Below are 26,902 nucleotides of genomic sequence, written 5' to 3' on the forward strand. Positions count from 1 at the left end.
AAAGCCAACGTTGTAAAACGAGATTCAGGCATTCGACATGGGGCGGGGGGGTGTTAAATTTTAGAGTCCTCAATCTCTTTTTAGGACCTATTTCTGCTCATTTTTTAAATGAGACAATCAGAAATCCACACTACTTTGTTTGTTTTTTAGTTTCGATAAGCACCCAAAGACGGGACTGTTACCCAAGCTGTTTTGAATCTCTGAGGTTTTTGTCTGCTACTAATTAGAAGTGCAAATACTTACTGCAATTTCCCTGTGGGCCATGAGAATTGCAAAATTGGTTAGGTGGCTGCATGCACACGTCGTACGAGTTTTATTAGTGTCAACCAGCTTGCAGCCCTGGGTAGACCAATATCCCATCATAGTTCTCTCTGAGTAGTTCCAGAAGGAGCAGTTTGCATTGAAATAATTGTCAGGCTGGGAAATAAAATGACAAGATAAAATTAGGATTTTACACTCTAAGATGGCAATAGCAATTGTTTAATATGTGTAAAAGGTAATTTAGATTAAACTTTGCATGTTTCGGACTATAAAGTTTTTCATCAGCAAAATTGTAGACTATGTTATACAAGGCAGATATCTAACTTAAAAGGGGTTTTATAGTCCGAAACACTCTAAAGTGTACTCTAAATTACTAAGACCCATTTTACACAATTACAATTTCCATCTTATGATTTTACATACTGATGGTACACTGGAATCATTTTTTTTTTCTTTTCTGACAGAGTTAGACCCTTGAATTTGTTCTGAGAAAATTCTATAAGGACCAAGTATTTTAAAAATCGATTTGGGGCCCATTTTTATTTTAAGTGACATGTCAGCATGGTCGAAGTTTTTAAAAGAGTGAACTAACTGCAGCAGATATAAGGAAATAGAGAACAAATGTATTTGTCTTTGCCAATTCTGAAGATCCACTTGGCTATCTGTGGCACTTAAGCACTCTGCTTGTAACAGAAGCCAAAATTCTGCAGACAATCTTCCAACACAGGATAATGATGTAACTACCAACTTTATTCTAAGGCACAGCAGAGGAATCACCTCTCTTCAAGCCTAGATTTTAAAAAACCCAATGCTTGATCACAATTGTATCATACATTGTCAGTTAAATCACAAGGAAGAAAGACAAACAAACAAAAAGGTCTGCCATGCTAAAAAGGCAGAGTCCTAACAGTTAATACTAGGCTATCCTGCTGCTAAGGTAAGAGTTAATTTTCATTCTAAAACAAATTACAGTCATTTACATTTTCCTGTTGATTACTGAATTAGCTTTCATTAAGAATACACTTAAGTTCTAATAATCACTGAACCAGGCTCATTTAATTTTATGTTCACAGACTTAAATAAACTTATGTCTCTGACCTAGTCCAACATTTGAAATTCAAATGGAAAGACCTTTTCTTCCTCTTTGCCATCTCCCCATTCCCTTTGTCCCTATCTCCAGCAAGTCAAGTTTTGCTTTCCTTCCCCACTGGTTTTATAACCTTCCGCTATTTCATTAGCATATGCAACTTACATCAATGTGTGGCAGGGTAAAAAGCACAGGATCTGTCAAGTATACTCGGCTGGATTCTTTGTTGATTGAAACTGAAATGACGTGGGAATTCACTGCAATGGTGCTATTCCGACCAATAAAGTCAGCCCCCAGTTTAATGGTTGCGTTTTCTGTACTTAGGAACTGTCCCAAACTCCGGTAAATGATGAACACCAACTTTGCAAGCCCTAGGAAGGTAAAAATAGTCACATGCCTTTATGGGAAATATGCTTACGAATAAAAAAAGATACATTCAAATAAGAATAAAGAAGAATCCTTATGGACTCTTTATTTGGATTAAATTTCTTGGGAAAGAAGAAGCATTATTTTAAATCTGCTTTTAAATGATAAGCAGTATTGTTATATTAGGAGTCAAATACGTGGCATTTTAGGATTAACAGGTTTAAATGAACAAAAAAACTCTGTCAATTTTTAGAGGACTCTGCTCCGTCTTACCGTTCCTGCTGTTCTGTTTGACAGTATTTGCAGAAAGTTGGATTGAACTGCCTGCTCCTTTGATGCCCAGAGGAAACTTAAAGTCCTGAACCTGTCCTTCTGTACTGAGCACAGCAACTTCCAGAACTGGATGAAGCAAAAGATAAAGGGGGAGGAAAAAAGGGAATTCTTTAAACTACAAAGAGGCAAATGATGATTGCATGGAAGACACTGCTTCTTTTTTTTCCACCTATAAAACTTTACTGTTAAATTTCAACAAAATCATGAACAAACTAAATTACTCTAAGTTAAACCTTTATTGATAACTCTAAAAAAATTCTTATAATCATTTTAACATTTTTTTCATGATTTTGTATATGCGGTCATAAACTAATTCCTGACTTTTACCTACCTTATGAATATGAACAGTGTATGAGTTAAAAACACACAATTTTTAGAGTTTCATTTATAAAATTAAAATAAACAAAAATAAATTCTCATTAGTAACTAATAATCTTTACATATTTAAGTAGGGCAAAAACAGGCCCTGTGTGCCAAACCTAGCCTGCTACCTCTTTTTTGTAAATAAAGTTTTATTAGAGTACATCCATGTTTGCTCATTTTCATATTGTCTAAGGTTGTTTGGTTTCTACAATGTCAGTTAAGTATTTGTAACTAGATCATGAAGTTTAGTTGGCTAGAATATATACTATTCGGGCCTTTATAGTAAAAGTTTACCAACTACTGTACTTTATTTCTAAGTTCAAAAATTTATGGAAAGGGAACAGGCTGATATATAACACTAAATATTTACCTAATCAACAAGCCCAATATTGTTTAACTTTGATTCAAAAATATAATTAATAGTCATCAACATAAACATTGCTGGAATTCCAATGAAGATTGCAATACTTTATATCAATATTCATTTAAGTTTTTAAAAAATGGAAAAGCATTATTGGTTTTACTAAAGTCAACAATTTTATATGAGTTATCAGAATATGTAATTTTATTGATGAAATGAGAGGAATTATATATAAAATTCATTAGTTTCATCCATTAAATTTTAAAAAGTAACAAATACTCTTAATAATTCAATACATACAATACATACATTTTTCTCTGTATTTTACTCTAATGGTGTATATTCTTGCATAGCTATTTCTATACCTAGACAAATATGTGTGTGTGTGCACACACACACACACACACAGATCTGATTAATTCACCCACACCACCCCTTTTTTTTTTTTTTTTACAAATAGGGACTGATACCATTACAGTAACCTTTGGATAATACTTTATCTTTGTAATCTTTCACAAATTTGTTCTATAAAGTACATATAGAATTAGTTGTAAGTATGAAATCATAACATTGGGAGATTTTTTTAAGCTATCAGACATGTCAAACATTGGAACTACAAGTTTATAACAAGAGTCATATGAATTTTAGAATTCTATGAGCTGCAGGAGCTGGCTAAAAATATTTATTTTATTTGATCCAGGCTTAGAAAGATTTAGCAGGTGGGTAGGTAGATGATCCCCTCTTGTTATATCAGATTCCATGTATGTGAAAAGGAGGTAAAAGGGGAGAAGAAGAGAGAAAAATATACATCTTTGTATCCCTCATTCCTTTTACACTGAAAGGGACTCTCAATTATTAACTTTTCTTAAAGTAAGAAGACAGGGTGAAAGATTGAAATCCTTTGAGTTTTTATAAGTTCCAAATATAGACTTACTTGTATAAAGAGTTAATTTTATTCAACAAATATTTACTTATCAAGCTTTTTTAAATTTATAGTTTATTGTCAAGTTGGTTTCCTTATAACACCCAGTGCTCTTCCCCTCAAGTGCCCTCCTCTATGACCATCACTCCCTTCCCTTTTTCCTCTCCACCTTCAGTCCTCAGTTTGTTTTCAGTATTCAAGAGTCTCTCATAATTTGCCTCCCTCCCTCTCCCTAACTCTTTTTCCCCCCTTCCCCTCCCCATGGTCCTCTGTTACGTTCCTCCTGTTAGACCTAGGAGTGAAAACATATGGTATCTGTCCTTCTCTGCCTGACTTATTTCACTTAGCATGACACCCTCGAGGTCCATCCACATTGCTATCAATGGCCAGATTTCACTCTTTCTCATTGTCATGTAGTATTCCATTGTTATAGATAAACCACATCTTCTTGATCCATTCATCAGTTGATGGGCATTTAGGCTCTTTCCATGATTTGGCTATTGTTGACAGTGCTGCTGTGAACATTGGGGTACACTTGCCCCTATGCATCAGCACTTCTGTAATCCTTGGGTAAATCCCCAGCAGTGCTATTGCTGGGTCATAGGGGAGTTCTACTGTTAATATTTTGAGGAACCTCCACACTGTTTTCCAGAGTGGCTGCACCAGTTTACATTCCCACCAACATTGTAGGAAGGACTTATCAAGCTTTAACTCAATGTATACTTATATAAGTATAAAAATCATGTCCACAGTAAAAAATTAATAATTTGAACTTTAAAAGGGTCATTAATACAGATCTTTGTGGAGAATCAATCACAACTTGATATCAATAATGAAATTATATCAATAAATAAATTTAAAAATAGACAAAAGGGAAAACTTCCAAAACAAACCTGCCTAAAATAAATGAAAAAGTCTGTTTATGACCATTAAAAAAATTAACTTTGGGAAAGTGAGGATATAAAGGAATAATGGCCTATTTTAGTCCTCATGGCTAAAAAAGAGAACAAGTCCTAGGAAAAAGGTAAATGCTTTCCTCATACTAAACTGGGCATGATATTTGCCACAAAATTGTGTGTATTTTAGAAATTAAAAGTACATGTGTACATTTTATAACAAACTTCATTTTAAGTTTTTTTAAAGATTTTTAAAATTTATTTTTATTTTTTAAAGTAATCTCTACACCCAACATGGGGTTCAAACTCACAACTCCAAGATCAAGAGTCACATGCTCTCCTGTCTGAACCAGACAGGCACCCCAACTTTTTTTAGACAAAAACATTTTTAAAAAGCATGAAGAGTAGTACTCCTTGAGAACTCTTAAAAGTAGGTATTAGAAAAAAAATTCCTGGACATTTTCATTTTCTAAAGCTGGCAGAGAAATATCTCAGGTACCTAATAACAAAGCTGATGGGAGCACAGCGTATCAACTTGGCCCATCAAATATTTCTGCCTACCTGGAGAGGGTGTAAAAGGGAAATTTCAGGTGTTTTCTTTTAATAGCCATTAGAAGATCTTGAAAACAAATGTAGGTCAAACATGCCACTTCAAATAATACTTCATATGATACATCCTTAAGATGATCAAATGTACACTTTATATATCTTAGGAATCTTATTAGACTACCAAATAAATTAGCCAAAAATAATGAAAGCTTTGGACAGAAAGGGGGAGCATTATTCATTTTGTATCACTACTAAGGCTATGGTAGAGTACCCCTTTCCTTATGACCTATGTCCCAGATCATGACAAGCCAACTTACAAACCATCACTTCACTTAATTTGAGGTTATTGAGTTATTTATCATTTTCAAAGCTCAGAGGACACAAAAACGTGGTTTTAATAATACTTTTATTTCTTTCTAAAAATTCAGTTATTTAAAATAAACTTAAGGCTTTGAATTTAAATGTAATTATCATAATCTGATTTCTACACCTTTATTGTCTGCATTTTGAAATATGAAGTCTCATGATTTAGATTTAGGCAGGCACAACTGTGCAGTAAGATATGGGATCCTACATAGCTCTTCCAATGTCTGTTGCACCAATGCACTCGGTTGGTGGAAGGATAATCTGTTTTCCCTTTTTCTTGTTGTTGTTTGTTTGTTTGTTTGTTTACATTTATGCTTGGGAAGCTTTTTTGCTTTACTAAGAGATATTATAAACCTCATCTGAATTCAACCTCTCTGAATAACCAACAATTCTAAATCAATCAAGCCTATATTAATATAATTGTACTGTTACTTACTGAATTTTTCAAGTATCCTCAAAAGTGAATTCTTACCTCATGGCCAGCATTTAAATGTTAAATTGTGCTTCAAAACTATCTGCAGCTATTTTGCAATCTATGAAGCATGTATATTCTGCATTATGGGAGATGTAGTTCACTGACCACATTTTCACCTGAAGGCAGTTGTGTTTAGTATAAACATTTGGCTCATAATCTGTGTGCCTAAAATATTTGACTAGAAGAACACATTCCAGAAAGTAATTTAAATTCATTAGGAACATATTATATAAAATGGAAAAGCATTTTCCACAGTACCACAGCAAGCACTTTCATTACTTACGCAACACATATTCTGGCATTTAAGTGCTCTAAACTTCTTTAATGATTTTTCAGTTGGGGAAAAAAAACCTACCTGAAACCAACTTTTAAAAGATACAGAAAGATTTTGGCTTTTGCATTAATTTTATGAAGTGTGATCAATAAGTTGTAATTTACCAAAGATAAGTTTGGCCCTGGGAAATAACGACTCAGAAGAGAAGCATCATTCTCTTAAACATGCATCTTCTAAATCAAAATTAAGCCTGACAATATATTCACTTACCAATATTTTCTGTGGGCATTGAGACCCTGGTTGGTTCTACAAGATTGTCCGCGAGGACAAAGGCACCTTCTTCCAATGTATCGAGTAACATTGTTGCTGTGTGCGCTTGTTCAGAAGAGTTCATGTGTTTCCATGATTCCAAAGCTTCAGGTCTCAGGAGATTGTCCACTGTGTCGACAATTGCCTGCATCCGTTAGAAAACTAGCATTAGTTTTGACTGCTTCTAGTATCAAGGTGATTTTCAATCACTGACTAGTGACAACTGTGATATTTATCTGTCATGATTTACTCACATTTCAAGATGGAAGAACACCTGAACAACATACACCTGGCCAATGTGAAGCATATCTTACCATCTCAAAATAGAGCTGAAGATTAGGAGACTACTTTGATTTTAATGGGTGTAAAACGATGGCTTGCATATACTTATCTAATAATATCTCAGTTGTCCAAGAGAAGCACAACCAATGTCAGCTCTTAACCTGAGGTATTATTCTTACACCCATGTCATTCCTACTTATAAACTCAAGATTTAAATGTTCTAAATAGAAAACACTGAGGCCTCTGCAATAGCCTGATATATATGCTTGAAGGTTAAACCACACTGTCTTTTCGAACACAAACTAAAAGAATAATCAAAATAGTGCCTTATAACCATTGTCTATTCATTACCATTGGGAAAAAACCAAGATGATTTCAAAGTTTATAAATTATCTGTGTGCATTTCACTCTTCCGATTCCCTGTCCAGCTAGGAAACACTTGAGTCTACCTTAGTTCATAAACCATGATCTGTTTTTGAAAGAATCAAGAGAACAATCAAAATATTTAAAGCTTTAAGCAAGAGAAAAGTAGAATAAAGTCTCCATAAACATCCGAGTTGTAATACATGTTCATATTTGTAGATTTAATTTATTACCATGCAAAATAACATTAAGTAAAAATATAACCCAGTGAGTTAAGCAATTGAAGGCAGGCTTTCGTACTGATACTTAGTCAGCTGTACACTAAGACTCGGATAGCTGAAATCACTACGTTTATTTACTCTATTCCATTTACCTAGTCATAATATGTCATTAAGGCCATATATAAGTTGTTTTGATCTATTGGTAATCACTGAGGGAAAAGAACATACACTGTGCAAAGAAGAACAACAAAAATTGCTAGGTTAAGGAACGATATTGGAATAAGCAGGGGGGAAAGTTGTTTGAAGCTACTGTCAGAGTAAGATTAATTAGCTTAATCCATCTTAATATCCTCGTTCTGTCTGCCTTGTGAGCCACCACGACCTTCCTGGCAGGTGGAAGATACTTCCAAGTAACGTTAAAGGCTTTTTTCCTCTCTCTAATGGGAGATAGAATAGTCAAAATGCTCACAGTGATACTGCTGCAGCCATTAACTAGAGTAGAACAGAAATTGGTCTGCTGAGGCCAGATTCATTAGTCACCAAGAAATACAGACTGGAGTCTCTAATCTAAGTTACAAATGAATCCTCTGTCACAAAGTGGGAACTCGCTTCATTTGCATAGTGTAAGTCAGCTTCTGATTTGTAATTTAAGGATTTTTATTAGTCTTATCTGAGCAGAGAAGCTCATTTGAGAGATACTGAAAATGACACTGGTCAGAAATTAAGGTCATGCTGAAACTTACTACGTATACACATAACTCGCTCTTGACATGCTTTTATTAATATGAAACACTTCTTATTTATTAGCATTGTAGTTTTCTAGTGGAATCAAAAGTGATCATTAGGCTAATCATATTCCTTAAGTACTCTGTCCCTGCCAAAGAAAAAAGACTATTCTTTTCCCACTGAGGTATATGTCCTGGGCAACATACCAATTATTACATTTCACACATTAACTAACACCTTAAAGGTGAACTGAAAATTTCAGTATGACAAATTCTGTACACTTCAGCAGTTATTTCTTTGCCTCCATTAAATAGGCTAAAAAGGAAATTCAGAATCTTACTACATAAAAGCAGACTTTCCCAACACCTTTTCTCTTGTAAAGTTTTCAGATCCAGCAATGTCTACTATGAACTAGTGACATGGCCCCCACTTTTTTTTTGGTTCTTGCAACTAAAACTGGTAGTCATGGCTTTTGAATAACTTCTATTCTACAAAACTACAGGGTTTTTCGTTTTGTTGTCCTATGTATACATACGGAATAGTTCTTCAAGGTATGACTTACTAAGGATACAGTCCCCAGAGGAGCAGGATTAGAAAATAACCATCCCCCCAAAGAAACTTGTAAAATTCTCATAATAAAACAAAAGGCAATCTGGTCTTATTATTTTGATCACACAAAACTAGCGTGGTGCAGTTCCACCATCAGCCCCTGCATGCTTCCTATTACTTGCATGTACCAGGGAGAAGAATTGGCTGGAGGGAACAAGGATTCTGAGCCACACAGAGGCTTTCTGTTTCTATTAGCCTGATAAAAACCAACACAGAACATACATTGATAACACTGTCACATTATTTATATTTCATTTCTAGTAACCCATCCCCATATCAACCTGATTCTGGAAATGACTCCTAAAATTTCAGGACAAAGCCTTTTTTTAATTTAAGAGTACACCACAGAGATAAGAAAGCAGTGACTTTTTCATGCACATACATTATGACTCTACAGTCTTTGATATGATAAACTGCCAAGAATATATCATAGCTGTTTTACTCAAGTTGTTTTTGAATCCACAGAGATGACAACAGGAAACAAAGAGACTATATGATTACTTTCCAATTCAGAGGATATTTCATTAAAATTCTTGCATGTTTGGATAAATGAAGAAAGAGCAAAAATTGTCAAAGTAAATTATTTGCTTCTTCTGAGAGTAATATACCTGAGAAAAGCCAACATTTGTACAGCTGATATGGGGCACATTATATAATTATCAAAGACTGAAATACATTGGATCATGCAGCAAGATGAGAAAGCGTGGCAGGTAGCTGAAGAAGGGAGGAGCAGGGTGAAAGCACAGGAGAGATACCTTAAGGTAAGCCCTGCATGTCTTCTCTCGTTTTTGGAGCTTTTTAGTAAAAGAAAAGAAAATCAGAGGTTAGATTTTATCTGTTGAAAATGAGGAAAAAAGAAATCCTCAAAACTTAGGCATGTGTTCCTGAGCTCAAAATTTATTATGCACGGCAGTCCTCTGGATTTTTGTGAGTTTACACTGCCTGCCAAAATTGCCCATTTATAGTTTATAGCTGCATTTTATTAAATACGCTAATCCAAAGTATTGTGATAAAACTAGAGCCAAAATATGTGGGTAAAAGAAACAAAAATGTCTATTTTTAACCCTATAAAACCATATTAGCCACGGATTTTGGCTTAATATGAATCCCATGTGCTTATTTTATAGTATGGTTAAAATAACTACCAAATTTTTGTCATATTAGGAAAGATTAAGAGCACTAATACACTATCCTCTTAGAGAGGGAAACCTGTCCTTCTCCCCAAACCTACAACTGAAAACAGTATTACAGTGACTAACAGTCTTCTATGCGGCCCAATTTCACCACGACCGTAAGAGTTGCATGTATTAGCGTGCAGAATGTATGAGACGTGTAACACATCATCTCTCCAGGGGCAGAGAATGCGTTCCTAAGTGGAAGTTCTGACCACAACGAGGCAATGTTTGTCACCAACTGAAATCTCCCTCAGACGTTTTAACTTTTGTGTTTGTTCCTTTGTTTTGGTCATGTGGCTCCTTTCTCAACTGTAATTCTCTCTTGGGGAATCAGCCAAATTAGAAATTTTGTTTCTAAGTATATCTCAAGGGTGAGGGGCAGAGGCCTTGCAGTTCCATGTGAGAAGAATCAGGAGCTTCCATATAAAATGTCTGACTAGATAACAGGAAATCCCTACCTACCTTGTTATAACTCCGTCCAGCGGAATCCTTCTCACTGGGCTTCAGTTCCTGCAGCTGTGCGTCAAGAATGTCCACCAACTGCTCCATCAATCTCACAGAAGAACTCACATCTCCAGCGAACACCGGGCCTTTGGTATGTTTAGCCAGTTCATTGGCAAGACTAGCCGCGTTTTCTCCACTTCTGATCTGAAATGACAATTTATATTATCTCACTATGACTTCTTGTTCTGTGTGTGGCCTCTTGTTCTTTCCCCCAAGTATCTCTGTTGTGGTAAGAGAAATAGTTGCAAATATGTCAAAACCTGCAACTAACTGAGACCAATAACTTTCTCTTCGTTTCAGATGATGAAAGGTTCTTAAAAATCCTCAAAACACAAAAGAAATTCCTAACCAGACCTTTAAAAGAAATGAAAAGAAAAAAAGAAAACCAGAAATCCTTTTCTTTTAGATCGCTCTCTCAATGTCACTACCACCATTTCACACAGCCATTTAAAAATCTTAAGTTATTTATTCATTCCAATGATCCAGAAATTTAAATCAGAACGCAATCAGTATGGTACTGGGGGGTGTTGTCTACCACTTGTTTGCATTTCAGAAGGGTAAATGAGGAAGGAGAAACTAAAATGTCATTGCACTACATTGTAATATTAAAGTTACCAATGCCTTTTAAAGTCGTTTTTACTTATTCTATTATAATCATCTCCGATATAAACATCTGCTCACATTCTGTGGGTTCAGTTGCAAACTTAATGGTATTTGATTTATTAGGCCAATGGACTATTTGTCTTACAAACATCAAAAGAAACAGAGCAAACTAAATATGAATGAAATTAAGCAAGTATGTATTCATTAAAAAGCTTAACATAGAAAACAGTATGCCCCCAAACATATGTAACATTGAACAAATAGTTTACAGACAAAACTATGCATAATTTTTATTTTTATACTGAACAAAGAGCAGGGAAGCTGGTTTTAACATACTGAGCTAAATTATTTATGTTAGACGTTAAAGCCCTTAATCACCAATGTGTATCATATTAAAAGGTTCCAACCAACCTTCTGAGCCAGCTGATTTACCCAGTGTGAGGTACAGTTACTAAGATCGGGGCCCTTAGGGTTCCATGTTCCAGTGGAAACCATGCAGAGATAGGAGGCAGTTCCTACAACAGATGTAGAAAACAACAGTAAAATTGAAACCATTTTTCTGCATGCATTCGGGAAATCAGCTAGGATGATACTACTGTGCATGTTAAATTTTGAATAAACGCTAATGGAAGTGGTTGACAATAACTGACAAAAAGTAGGTTATAATGCAGATTATAAACAGTAAATATAAAGTCAGCACTGAAATATCAGACATTTACAGCAAACAAACAAAAAGCCCTTGATTTTCTTGGGACTCGTCCAAATGATACTCGTAATGAGAAAGGCAGCTGTAAGAAGCCTCAATGGAGTCCATGGGCAAAAAATGTCATGCTTGACCTAGGTCTTTAAGGGAGAGGTAATTCACAGCCTGACTTCCACAAAATAACTTTTGCAGTTTATGAACCTTTAAGTTGTCTACAGATGCTGTATCACCAAAGTTAACAAAATAATAACAAAGGTAGCTATCATAAATGTCTCTTTTTCCTCGAAGTCACTTCAGTGTAATTCAGGACCAACTTACTAAATTTAAAAATGTATGTTTGGCATTTTACAAGAAATACCTCTTGTTCCCTTGGGACATGGTCGTTCAACCATCATTCCCCTTTGTGTCTGAGGCCACTTTATCCCCCTCGCGTCTAATGCCTCGCAGAATCTCTCTGGCAGGGGAAAAATATTTGTTACAGGAGGAATTTTGGTTGTAGAAACTGCTGGAGGTGGTTTTGTCCCTTTGCTTCCTTCCTGTGATCCAGCTACAGTTGTGCTCATGGGGACTTTCTGTGAAGTAGTGCTTGTGGTTGGTACTGTGGTTTTGAACAGCTCAGCTGAAGAAGTTATTGTCACAGCTGTGGTAGGCACTATGGAAAAAAGATGAGTATGTTAATCTCAGACACACACTTGCACTCGTTATACAGGCACACGTGAACGTGTACAGGCACACACCCAATACAAAACCCCTCCCATCCAACTATCCTGAATCCAACAAAATGAGAGTTAGTGAGAACGCCAAGAAGGTTGGAGAAAGAATAAATCCATTCATTTATTTCAATTTATTCGTACCATTGGCTAATAGTTGGTCATGTAGGCTTTACTACAGATTTGTCTGTATGACTCCAATTGGGTTAAGTCTATGTCTGAATGAAATATTTGATAATACAATTTAAGTATAGTTCATGATTTATCATCCAACAGAAATGGGAGGTCACTTTTAAATAAAGCTGCAGTGTCTATACCAAATCTATGTTACCATGAAACAGCATGGAAAAATTATTTTTTATATAAATCCATACCCTATAAGTAATCAAGGTATCAATAAAAAACTGACAATTACATATAATTAAGACAATAGAAAATTTAAAGTCACCCACTCTACATCTTGCAGGAAAATAAATACTGTGACATCTTTCCACCCAGCAGCCATTCTTGCTTGAGAGATTTTTGAGCATGCCTGATTAGATCCAAACAGAAGATAAGCTGGGCATGCTTGTGCTGTGTTAGTAAGGAAACATCTGAGGCTTCGTTAGGCATATTAACATTTGAAAACATAGGTAGAAAAAGCAACTCTTCTGGTCACAGGTTATAATGCAATCTCTTATCACGATAACAGGTTAGATCAAAACATGCCTAATCTGAAAACAACCCTACATCATCTTACTGGCTTTAACAAATAATATAAATGGAACTACAGTTATACCTTTAAAAGTATAAATTTAAAAAGAAATTATTTTAAAAGGTTGATGTCTACCATTACTTTCAAACTGTTAAATGCACCAGGTTAAAAAAATAATGGAGCTTAATGTTTCCTTCATGACTACCATTTAATTAGTTTAAACAACTAAAATTCTGTTAGTAAAACTTTAACGCTATCATTTAAAATCTATGAGAGGGCGCCTGAGTGGCTCAGTCAGTTAAGCATCCGACTTCGGCTCAGGGCATGATCTCCAGGTCTGTGAGCTCGAGGCCGCCATCGGGCAGAGCCTGCTTCAGATTCTGTCCCCAATCCCACTCTGCCCATCCCCTGCTCGTGCTCTGTTTCCCTCTCTCTCTCAAAAATAAATAAACATTAATTAAAAATAAAAATAAAAATAAAATCTATTAGGTGATCACACTAAAGTTTTATCAACAGTTCTAGATTACTGGCTCTTAAACCCTTATACACATGATGCTTTAAATGTAACCGATTAGAGTACAACAAATTAAAAATAACTATTTTTCAAATACTCATATAAAAACATTAACTTATTTTATGCTTTCTCTATAATGTAAGAAACAAACCAGAACTTTAGAACTTAGAAAACAAGTTTATATAATCACTAATATGTTTAATATTTTAAGCTGCGGTCCATAAATAGTTGTTTATATAATCTTCCCACTACTGACAGAGTTCATTACAAAAAGTAGTGTGTGTTGGTTTTAGTTCTTTAGTAGTTGAGAGACTTTTTGTTGTCAATAAATGCATACTGCACACTTTCTACATCTTTTTTCCTTTATCTCAAGAGAAACTTCTTAATCTTGTGTTTTATTTCCAGGGCATAATTTACTGACCATATGAGAGATGCCTGTGTACATTAGTCAAACATCACATCTAGCCAGCTGCTGCAGAAACCTATTCAAACCTGTCTATCTTTTTCTGTAAAGCACTTGCCTGACATCTTGTTAAACCTCTGTAATTTTCTTTTGATTACAATGCAGCCAGGCTTTCAGTGCTTTCTCAATTAACATTTGTCAAAAGCATCACAATCTTTTACAGAAGTGTCAAATGACTGCCTCTGAATCAAATCTTAAAGAGTGGTGGGGAATCAGAGCAAAAAGAAAAGGGCAGAGCAAAATGGTTTTGTCCCACACCATCTTATGTATCTCTCTTGACACTGCATTAATTAGTACATATTTAATCACTGAAGTACGTATTTACAATACTGCAATTAGCGATCCGTTAGCTAAGGATCCAGGAAATATTCATAAAAACTGAGTCAAAGTAGGTACTAAAATGACTTCTAGTAAATGCACAACATTTCATGCAACATGCAATATGTTTTTGAGAATAAATTTTATACATTTTCACCTTTTGTTCATCAAAAATTTAAAGGGAATCAACCCATTCTTCAAAGATAAATCAATGAAATATTGGGACATTGTAAAAAACATGAAAGTAAACCTGTATGTGCCAAGATTAAACCCTTCCTAAAGACTGTTAGAATCTACAGAATTTTGCAAGGCTGAAGTTTTTAGCACCTTCACGGAAAGCATTTTTTTCTCATGACAAAGCCATAAATGCAGAGGTTATTTCTAAAAATTAGTATTTCTTCCAGAAGTGAAGACAGGTCCCAACAGGGCATCTGATAAAAGCCTACACTTACTCAGCATTTATGTACCAGATGCTGTGCTAATCACTGTTCATGGATCATCGGATCATCTAATTTAATCCTTGCCACAACCCCGTGAAGTAGGCACTATGGTTATCTTCCTTTTACAGATGAGGAACCTGAGCCATGGAGACGGTTAGGCAATTTGTTTAGGGTCACCTGGCTATATTCCTAAATGCTATGGTCTTGCTTTTCTACGTAAGAGATTTTCATAGACTCTGGAAAAGTCTGGCATCCCCCAAAACATTCTGCCCTTATTTTAGAGTATTGAACTGAGAGTTTTCTGTGTAAATCTCTAAAACAAAACGTGAGGGAAAATAACATAAAATAGTAGAGCAACAGATGATAAAAAGTTTCATAATGAAACTTACATGGCAAAAGATTCAAAACTCAAGAGTATCCTATAAATGGTAACAGAAAATACAACCCACAATAGAATTTTATCTCAAATCTAGTCTTATTTTATAAGAGTTACCAGGGTGTCCTGTCAAACATCTGGATTAAATAACCCAGCATTCTGCCTTCCCTTATCATTTGAGTATAAAGACGTAGGAATAGTGCTAAGAAAATGCTAATAAACACATTTAAGAACTACCATTGAAAATTTCAACAAACACACACAGAATGCTTCGGTTTACTATGATGGTGTTTACTAACTGCAGTTTACTCTTTATGCTAAGGGTGGCACTTCCATCATCGAGGTCCAAGAAGCCACTCACTGTTCACCCAATGAATTCCAGTTATTACAGTGAGTCCATAGCCTGGAAAGGCAAAACTATGTATTCATTAAATTTGCTTTTATTCAGTGTCAGTAATGATCATCTTGAATTGAGCAATCATGATTAGTAGAAAGATGTTTCAAGAAATACAGATTCTGAGCTAAACACTTTCTAAATAAATAAACCTAACTAGTTTTCTTGAGAACATTTTTTTCTGTTATTATTTAAGTGTCATACTTCATAATTACTCTAAGACAAATAAATATTCAGGAACTTTCAAAACCCAAGATACAGTATTTCTTCCATAATATTTGGAATATCAAATTTGCAGATAAGCAAGTCAGATTAAGAAATATAAAAGAGTTTATAAAAAAGGACTAAAAAGTTTTTTCTGAAGCCCACTCTAGAAAGGGAAAAGGTGAGAGGAAAAACAGACCTAGTTTAGAGAAATGGAGTGAATGAACTATGCAGAGATCATGTAAGGCTAAAAATTCAAAGAAAAGAAATGTATTTGAAAACCATGATTAGGGTAAAGAAATAACATACTTGACCTGTTAGGAATAAAAAGGTTTGGGCTTGGGACGCGTGAGTGGTTCAGTCGGTTAAGCGGCTGACTTCAGCTCAGGTCATGATCTCACAGTTTGTGGGTTCGAGCCCTGTGTCAGGCTCTGTGCTGACAGCTCAGAGCCTTGAGCCTGCTTCTGATTCTGTGCCTTCCTCTCTCTCTGACCCTCTCCCGCTCACACTCTGTGTGTATCTCTCTCTCAAAAATAAATAAACGTTAAAAAAATTTTTTTTAAAGGCTTGGGCTTATAAATGGGGAAAAGTATTGAAGCTAATATACTATGAAACAGTCCACAACTAAAAATGAAAGGAATAGTAATTTTACCATTTTATATACCAATGTATTATACCTTGGTAACATACATGATAGCAAAGCTGGCACATAAGACTTTGAATTACAGCCAAACTAGCCAATCATTGCTTTATGACATGTGGAGACTTGAATTCTCTGATTGCTCTGTCCTATCAATTTTGTGGATCTTGCTTCTTAAACACTGACAGTGGCTTATTGATTTGACCTAAACTGATGGGCCAGAATAGTCCTGCAAGGCCCCATCTACATGCATATAGATAATCAGCACACATCTTGGAGGAGAGAGACAGGAGTCTCTAAAAGCACATGAAGATAAATTATAAGGGAGAGAGAAGAGAATATGGTTCCAAGAGCAGCAAGAGAAATTTAGGTCATATAAAACTTTTTTTTTTTTTAATTTTTTTTTTACCACTAATGGCTTAATAAGGTTTCAATATGAATTTTCACTTTCTGGGAGTATTTAAGAATGGCTAAATATATTGGATAACAAAGCACAGTTGTAGGAACACAACTACCAAATATGCCCAAGTTTCTCATTTTCAAAGAGGACAGCCGCCCTTTCCAAAAATATCTAAATTATCACAGATTTTTCATCTGAAATGGATCAAATTATTTACCAGAAAATAAGTCACATGTGGAAAATGACATTATTACTCATATTGTATTCATGAAGTATTTTGTGACCATAGATGGGGCAAAGATTCTTTGTTGAATTGAATCTGTACTCAATTTATTCATAATCCTTCAGTTGTTGCCTGATTATGAATTTGCATTTCTAAAAGTATTTATTTCTCTTTTCCTAATAGAGAGGCAGAGATGTATTGCTGCCCAAAACAAATGTAACAGCTGTGAGAGTAATACAAGTTACAAAAAAGATTCAAGGATGAATGTGCAACCGAAGTTTGCCTTTAACAACCTATAGGATAAAGGAGAGGGAGGGTAACTAGACAGTTGAGATACAGGAAACATCTCAAATTCCTGGCCCTATGGGAGAAAAGATATGGCTACATTTAAAAGTAAATGATTCCATGACGTTATCAATAAAGATTTTTATGCCTTAAAGATATAATTGTTGAAAATTTAACAATAGACATTATTACTGTAATTTTAAGCCAAAAAATTCCAGACATACATGAATCAGAGTAACAGGGTCCTGTATTAAGTGAATATGTTATCATTCTATTACTTTTTAAACAAAAATCACATATTTTTGGTATACTAGAAAGACTCAAATTACAATTTCAACTACAAAAAGCTGTGGCTTCTGTTCTTCAGGTCCTGACCCTATTAGAATATTTAGAACTCAGTAATAATATATCTTAAAAATATATACAGGTATGTAATTATGTTTAAGTCTGTGGATATGTTATCTATTGCTTTAACAGAAAAAGATACTAATTTCTTTTCCACCTTGTTGAAGAGATTGATTTAATCACCTCAAATTTCCAAAGAATGTTCTGGTTCCTAAAATTCTGAAGTAACTCAGTAATTTGAACATTCCAATTAACTCAGTAAATTGAAATATGCAGCTTTAAAATACAAATACTATTGTTCAAGTAGAAAAGACATAATGCAAGCTTTATAACAATATATGAATCAGTTACTTTTATCATGAGTATGAGTTAATCTGGTTTTAATGAAATATTCATTTAATCTACCCTCAAAAATTGTTTTCCACAGGACTGAAATACTTGATCAACTAAAATATATTTCCAAAGATTTTACATTGGTTTCTAAAGTAATGATCCTCCATAAAGTACCTAAAGAGAACACAAATTGAAAATGTTAGCTTATCCATCTTCATAAATCCTCACTTGGGATCATTTAATGCTTAGTCTACGTGTGACAGTTAAAGTCACAGGAATATTTACTTAAAACCATCACTAATTTATCAGGAAATAAAAATGTGTGATTCTACTAGGAAGATGTTGGAGGACTCCCTTTCCTGCCCAGACAGCAGATCCCAGAACTCCAGAACACTTATGCCTGACATTGTACATCAAGCCTGGCAATTCTCCTGGGACTTCCTAACACACATTTCCCTTAACCACTGGCGCCAAGAAGTTAAAAGGTCTGCACATAGGTTGTAATCAATTCAGAATCCAGGTAGGAAAAAACAACAACACAAAGCTAACAGGTTCGTAGCTGGTATTGCAGTCTTAGCAATGAAAAATGAAACTAATGATGCTACAATTTTTTGAAGTCAACATTTAAATGAAAAAATTTGAAGAAAGAAACTAGGCCAAAATAAGGCTAAAAAGTACATACTATGTGCCAACATGAAATACCACAACATTATCCTTTGAGCTTTAGCCAGGAAAAGGGGAAGAAAACTGACAGGAAAGAATAACCTCTAAATCTTTTAAAAGTAAGCTCTTCATTAAGATGTCAGCATTAGGAAGCAAACATTTTTACCTTGGGCAGGATCCGGTGGACCAAACTCCAGAGAGTACCGTAAAATGAAGTTATTGTTCCACACGTAGAGTTGGTTGTCTCTAGGATTGTAATCCACTGCAGCAATGTACTGGTATTGGTTGGGGAAAGGAACATCTACATATTCTCCTCGGTTTAATCGGGTATTGTAAATGTAATCAATTGCATTCTTGCCTGTTTCGCTCTCATTATCTTGATACACTGACCTGACCACATAAAGGACTCCACAGATCATAAAAGCATTTGATGCAGCACGTTTGTCATACACAGTCTCCCACGTTGCTTCAAATCGAAGAGTGTATGGATTTAGTTGGCTAATAACTATCATCCCATTGTTCTGTTCAGTGGCATAAATGACCCATAAGCCATTTTCATCAACTGCTAGGTCGATATCAGTCTTTCCTCCCCATCTATATGGTGAGGTATCATGATAGTTGGCATAGTTAATTATGGCCTCTCCACTCTTAATTCTAGTCCTCAAGTCAAATTTCACAATATTCCTCGTTCTCTCTTTGTTAAAGAAGACAGCACCATCGTATACCACAAATCCAGTACCATCTACTCGATTTGGAAGTTTGTACGTTGTTGTTTGGCGGCTGTTTTGGAAATCTTCTAAAGAAGCATATTCTATTAAAGTATCAGTACGATAGGGAGTCCAGGGCATGAAATAAATTTTATCTGCAGCCTGAAGAGGGTCCTTGCACCAAGCACCTGCCTTTTGTTCAGCTTCATATATACACGGTGAATCCACAATTGCTTTCAAGGTTCCAGGGCACACAAAAACTAACAGTCACAGAGAAAAGACAACAATTAAGCCAAGTTAAAAAATGAAACAAACACAAGTTCTAATGATCATAAATCAAAAGAAAAAAATTTGTTTTATTAACATTCAATTTTCCCTAAAACTTATACTTAATACAAGTACCAGTTTTCTTTCTTCAAGTTACCATAATCGATGTACTAGCATACTAAGTGGCTGGGGTTTATTTTCCTAAGTGCAAACCTAAGATTAAGATCATTCATAACTGAGCTGACAATGTGCATTTTTTGCTATATGTTTCCAAGCTTTTGATTTGGCAATATATACTTTAAAACTTAAAGCTTTGTGCATAACAGTGTACAAAATACTTAATTTTAGTCCCAGCTTTCTACCCTCCCTCCCAGCCCACTTATAAACCCTCAAAAGCAAAACACCAAAATAAAGCAACTAAAACAAAAACCCAATATGAAGGCTTATTTAGAACTTTTATAAAGTTAGACTGAAAACAAAGGTTCTTCAATTGAAGAAACACAAATATTCAAAAAATGTAATTAGGAACAGAGAAAAGTAAATACAAGAAAAGCAGAGATGAAACGACCAGGAGACCCTGGAACCATGGCATGCTATGGAGAGGGTTCTGGAAGCCAGGCAAGATGACACTTTAATAATAAAATATCCAAAGGTGTCAGAAAAAGAGATAAAGGGTGAAAAAGAAACACAGAAAGGAGCAGCTCCCCCTCGCCGACTTCAGAATTTTTACCCCATCACCAGATTTAGCAGTCATATAATTTCACTGTAAAGAGTCGACTTCTTTATGAGGTGCATTTATGAGATCCTGCTGATTATTTTAATGTCAGGAGTGTTGTGGGGGGGAGGGAAGGGAGGAGGTAACATCCATAAGGCACATAACAGGGAGCTGGGGTTCAGACTGTATACGTTATTTACCTTTTTGCTCCACTTCTATTTTAAGCATCGGAAGAAAAACAAAAAAAAAAGTGCAAGGAAAAAAGAAAAAAGATTAAAATAAATTGACTATTAGTCTAAGACTGAATTCGTAATAGATGCTAAATACAGGAAGAATAAGAGCTGTACTACTTTGGATAAAGAGAAACACACAACAGGAAAACCTAGCAGGAGAAAGATTCTAAAGTTACATAAAAGAACATGGATCAATCATTTTAGTAGATTAAGGAGGCAATACAAATATGTTGGCATGTTGCTTCACTTAGGGTACCTGAATAAATAATGAAACTCTTCACTAATGCATGGTATATATACTCTTGCCTTTCCAAGTCACTCAGCATTTTTACCAAGTTTTACTTTATCTCTGTATGTTACAGGCACAAATGCATGCATAGGTGTATCATCCCCATCTATCATATGAACTCATTATTAAACTGATAAAAACAGGTAAGCATTAACAATAGGAAAACATATTTATAAAAATAATTCAATTTTGTAGCTTAGGTCAAATTTAATGAATACTGATATGGTTATATTTTAACATTCTTTTCAAAGATATTTATGTTAAAAGACATATATACAATTATGCATCTTAGTATGTTTCAATTTTTTTATTATCTTCCATTTTTAAAAACTCCATTTTCATTATAAGAAAAAAATGCCTCCTTTTCAGAATATATAAATCTCTCCTGCTACCCCAACAGGGATTTTTGAAAGATGGAGGTAACATAGTGCTTTTCTTCCCCACTAAGAATTAGTAAATTTACTTATTTAAATATATATTTTTATATTATGAAATTCTTATTAAATTCTCTATATCATATATCTCAAACTTGTAATATTAAATTTATTTTTTAAAAAAGTAAGCAAAATACATACAAGGAAAAAGCAAGCAGAGTAGGCAAGGAGAAAAAGGAAGAAAGAATTATGGTTAGCTTATTATGACATCGTCTACAATCATTAATTTACACAGAAAGCAAGCTAGCATGCAGTGACAGTCATACCGAGCATTCAAAGCAAATACCTTGACTCCACAGACCCCATAAAAGGTAAATGCTTTCATAAAACAAACCTGATTAGTACAGTTATATGAGAAAAAAATCCTCCCTCCAAGAAGTCTAAAGAAATGGATTATATAGTTAGGAAGGTTGCTATATAAGATTCTTCCTGGTAAATAGAATTCTAATAATAACAATCCATAAAACACTACTTTAGACTGTATGTAGGCTTTGAAGTATGTTGCCTGAATTTCATAAAGTGACCAGATTAATGTCTGTGATTCTCCCCCTTTCCTTATTAAAATGCATTAGGGTGTGCTAATACTCCATCTCCAAATTGATTACTCAAAGATACTGTAGTTGCACATTTCATTAAGATGTCTTAGCTTGATTAATTTTTAAAAATTATGATAATTCATCAAGATTAAATACTGACCTCCTGAAATACCTTAGGGAGAAATATCACACAAATATGTTTGCCATAGGAATAGCATATAACTTTCTGCATTAAGCTACCATCTTCCCATCCGACTTGGTTTATTTAACCACTTTCAGGAAACATACTTGCTCTATCATGTGTAATTCTGACTATATCGGGTAAAAATAAGTTCAGTGTTACTGATATGAAACAGTTCTTTTCTATAAACCACTAGTACTAAAATTACTCCTCAATGAAGAGCAATGTGATACCTGCTTAGAATCAATAACGGAAGGGCACAGTGGGAAAAATGAGGATAAGAGAAATTAGTGTTGTGACTTCTTAGTCTATATTTATACACAGCTATATTCTTTTTTCAGGAAAGGATGATTTTATTGAGCAAATCAAGTACATGTAAAGGATGGGAATAATACATTTAAAAATATGTTACATATTTAGAACAGAACTTAAAACAAGTTCAATAAAGAATTTATAAAGTGTTTTGTTTTCTATTAATTGAAAATGGTCAGGCTTTATTATGCAATACACTAAATTGACTGCATTTACTTAGCAAAATATTAAATAGGGAATTCTTCCTTTTTGATTTAATTGATATCACTTATATTAGAATAAAGTGTATATAAATTGTATATAGTTTATAGTTCTGATAAGAACAGGAGTAACACCCAAATGTAAAAATAATTTTAAAAACTTTTGATGATTGATGAATCACATAAGATATGGATATTGAAAACAAGTCTTTATATTATGATTTTTATGAAAACCAAATCACAGGGATCTGTCAAACCAGCCAAAACTCCATCAACCCAGAAGAATATAAAAATACAATAATATTAATGAAATCAGCATTCTTCATCACATGCCAAATGTATACTGCAACTTGTCTTACAGGACTGTATGAATTCATAACAATACATTTACTATTCTATAGACCAAACATAAATACATGACCTACTAATGTCAGTGGAGGACTACATGGATATGCAAACACAAAATTGACCCAAACAAACTTAAGCCTACATACTCTGTACCTGAAGTGACACACTATTTCATTTTGAATAATCTCACACTTATTCACTAAAAATATTTAATCATTAGTTATTCCTCTAATAAAGAAAACTTGTAGCTAAAATTATGGCATAAATTGTATAATTTGATAGTAATGTGAAAAAGAGGGCACAAAAACTCAAATCAAATCTTGACTGTAAAATATGAAAGTCTAATAATTATTCTCGTTTATCCTACAAGACCCTTAAGACTTCCTTTAAACACACATATATTCAATCACTAACATTTCTGTTAATGATATAGGATACGCTGGATACACATTTTTGACACGGGCATAATCTGGGCAGGTATAAATGTCACATATAATATTACATGTGCCTGTCCATAATAAAAAGTAAACCAACAACAGCATTTCTAATAAACTCTGTTGAGTAAATTCATTATAAAATTTTCAAAAATCACGGGAAATTTCTGGACATTTTTTAAATAGGAGGATATGGTTTTGGATGTAGAAACTCCTCAAGAATTTGGTTTGGATAGAAACTGGCATAAAGCCTGGTGGTAAATGACATATAATAAATGTTATATTATAGTGGCAACTTTTATCAACTACATAAAGTGTTAAAGGGGTATGCAGATAATACAACATACAAAAACACTATTAAAGCAAGGGAAAGTGAAAAATAAAAGTGTAAGAGATGTCTAAGACACATAAGCATAAAGAAACAAAAGGAGAGGAAAATGGGGAAAAGAGGGAAGGAAAAACACAATCCTACCTAAGACCAAAACAATTTAAAAAGAGCTTTTGCATTACATTTTATTGTTAGTGAAAATCTTGCAATTTATAGTGTGTCACTACTGTACAGTATATAGGAATTATAATCCTATTCGTTCACATGAAATAATTTGAAAAAACAAAGCCAGACTTATTTATTTCTGATTCGTGCAAATATCTAGAAAGGTAACAGCAAATTAATTACTGGTTTTTTTAAGGATAAAAACTAAAAAGAACAAATACTTCTCTGATTATAGCTATTTGCAAGTTTAGTGAACAATATACAATACTTCTGGAGAACTGAAAAAGTAAAATTTTGAAAGTTAGATGTTCCAGAAGACATCCACATTTTCCTTTCTTAAACAGCGCAAGAAATATCTTAAAGAGTCTGAAAATAATATTTGCTTAACACTGTTCTTGGTCTATAGACTAGGTCACAGGGACTGGCTCCAGAAAGACAGTTCTTGGCAGCTCTGACTGATTCCACTGTTTGGGAATGGATGCTGTATTCCTTTTCTAATTTGAGGACAGAAACCATGATAAATTCAAATGAAAGCAACTTTACGGAACAAAATTTTGGTTAGCTCAAAAGAATACAGTGTTCCTCTAGTGGCACGGGAGAATGATTATGTAAGCCACCAACACTACACATAAGAGAAATGGTATAGAGATCAGTGCACTCAGTAGGCTTCCAATCCTACAAATGGTATAGAAAATACTGAAAACAAAAAAAAGCATCCATTTCACAGTAACACAGGAACACAGAGCGGGGGTGAAAAGAAAAGGTAATCTGTGTTTGGCCTTTAACTGATACCCACAAAAAGCCAATTTATCAAAACTGTGGGCAGGGAAGAGAGAGACGCGCCTTCACAGGATGTGTAAGAATGTATCACTGCCATATTGGACATCTTATATCCATCTGAATTCAGCCCTCTGGTTTTAGAAATATTGATAATTTGGATAAATAAATCTATCAGAACTGGTGATCTAATTGTTGAGGTTCTGGAAAAAGCAATTTTATTATTTAGTTTAAATCTTTTTTTTTCTTAAGGAAAGAAGTGTACAAAACTTTCTCAAATCAATAAAACTGCTGCTAAAGAGCTTTCAATTCAAATGCCTATGAATTAAGGTGACAGGTCACCTCTTTTTTTCCAGTTTAAAAAGTAAAGAAGACAAGAACACTATCAAACAAGTTAGCCTATGAAAATTAGGTAGTATACTGAAACTTTCAGTTCTTTAAAATATTTTTTTCCTACTAAAAGTACAGTACAATTTAGCAGTATGAATTCTGAAATTAGGAAGAAAACTACAAAGAATTAGAGCAACAGCTAAAGACTACTTATGAAATTTCCAACGAATTTTAAATATCCCTCTACAGGATCTAATGGATATTGTCAAATTATACAGAAGTATAGTCAAGGTTTTGTTATGTCTATTTTATTTACTGTTAAGATTTCAACACTGAATCTGGTAAAGAAATGCTCCTATAGGGACAAGGAAACAAAAAAGGAAAGCACTTGCCTCAGTTACTACAATGGTAGCTTTTACCAGGCACTAAAGTTACCACGACAGCAGGTAGCCATTCAAGTGGCTCACGATTAAAACCAAAGTCAATTCCTTCTTTAGAAAACTGTGAGCCAAACCAATTTGTCAGCAACTGGTATTGGGCAAAAGTACAGATTTCTATCTGCCCTACTGAATAGCTAATTCAAGTTTGTTTTCTGGAAAAACACTAGTCTTAAAAGCCAAACACTTAAGAACACAGACAGACACTTGGCCAGCATCACACTATGGCTTCCTTCCACACTTCATGAAGCTAATTGGAGGCCCGAGTCTGTTAGTGCTCTGCATGCATAATGGTTTTGTAGGCCATAAACATATGCTTCTTTCACATGTGTAGTCTTTCAGCATCAATAAGGAATGCTGGAGAAAGTGAAAACTACAAACTTCATACTTACTGTAAGGGACACATTCATACTGGACTTCAAGGTATTTGTATGTTCCAGGACACGGATCAGGAAATACATCTGACCCAGTAACTACTATACACTGTGTTCTATTGTTGCACCTGGAAAATAAAACAAATCACACTTTTGTAAACATAATCATTTATTTGTTTTTAATAAAGAAATCTAATACAGAACTGATTCATATTTTAAGCAGGTAGTACCATAAAACTAAAAATATCAACTGATACTAGGTTGCTCCACATTATTAAATAAAGAGCTATAAAATCCCATTTTCTTTATGTTGTAATATTTCTATGTCACAGGCCACACTAAATTTTAACTCAAAGTAAAAAGAAAGCAACTAACAGTTCTCTATTATTCTATTATACATTTAATTGTAATTTTTAGCCTATTCAACATATACTAAAAAAAACCTTAATATAGTTGTCATATTTAAAAATTAAAATAACAATTTAAAATGAAACCATGAACAGAAACAGAGTCATAAACTGAATAGCTTGAAAGTAAGTTTTGAGAACATACTGAAACAAAGAAGGAGCCAGATTTTTAAGTTTATTCTCTAAATCCAGTTTTGTGATAAGGTTTGTATTGCAGGGACTTTATCCACTCTTCTGTACCAGATACCAAGTTCATAGCGCACGATTTCCATGCTCTGGCTTGATACATGATAGGACACATTTAATGCAGTTAGCACAGTACCTGGCACATACCGTGTCTAAGACTCTGATTACTCATGCTGTGTTCATAGACGACAATGTGGTTATATTAAATATGGCATCACTGTGAACCTAGATTCTTTTAAATTAATGCTCTCTGAAATAAAACATTAGAGAGAATGGCACTAACATGATTTCTAGAATGTCCTATTTATTACTATCAGAAGTGTTTTCTCATTTTTGTGTTGTGAATTCATGGAGATTATTAGGATTAAGGTGGAATTTCAGGCAAGATGGTATTTATTTAAGTTCTATAAATTTCTCAAAATGTTCTTTTTATAAGTTTTCTAAGGGCAAGAACTATTCCCCTTTATAATTTGACTTGATTACAACTCTACA

At 34.2% G+C, this 26,902-nt stretch overlaps 1 protein-coding gene across 4 annotated transcripts in view; it reads right to left on the reverse strand.

Moving 5' to 3' along the window:
• ADGRL2 (adhesion G protein-coupled receptor L2) overlaps positions 1-26,902 on the reverse strand; it is a 177,343-nt gene that overhangs the window by 23,215 nt on the left and 127,226 nt on the right. For 2 of the 4 annotated variants that reach the window (XM_029948233.1, XM_029948235.1), the window contains exons 4-12: positions 25,836-25,945; positions 18,917-19,717; positions 12,107-12,400; positions 11,457-11,560; positions 10,401-10,586; positions 6,524-6,707; positions 1,988-2,113; positions 1,514-1,719; positions 244-417 (exon numbers count right to left, since the gene is read on the reverse strand). In XM_029948233.1, the coding sequence (XP_029804093.1) occupies positions 244-417; positions 1,514-1,719; positions 1,988-2,113; positions 6,524-6,707; positions 10,401-10,586; positions 11,457-11,560; positions 12,107-12,400; positions 18,917-19,717; positions 25,836-25,945 (2,185 nt within the window). Of the gene's footprint in view, positions 1-243; positions 418-1,513; positions 1,720-1,987; positions 2,114-6,523; positions 6,708-9,518; positions 9,558-10,400; positions 10,587-11,456; positions 11,561-12,106; positions 12,401-18,916; positions 19,718-20,639; positions 20,655-25,835; positions 25,946-26,902 lie in introns of all 4 variants that reach the window. The other 2 variants (XM_029948231.1, XM_029948232.1) reach the window with 2 other exon arrangements.

This window comes from Suricata suricatta, chromosome 8, assembly GCF_006229205.1.
Source record: "Suricata suricatta isolate VVHF042 chromosome 8, meerkat_22Aug2017_6uvM2_HiC, whole genome shotgun sequence".
Lineage (NCBI taxonomy): Eukaryota > Metazoa > Chordata > Mammalia > Carnivora > Herpestidae > Suricata > Suricata suricatta.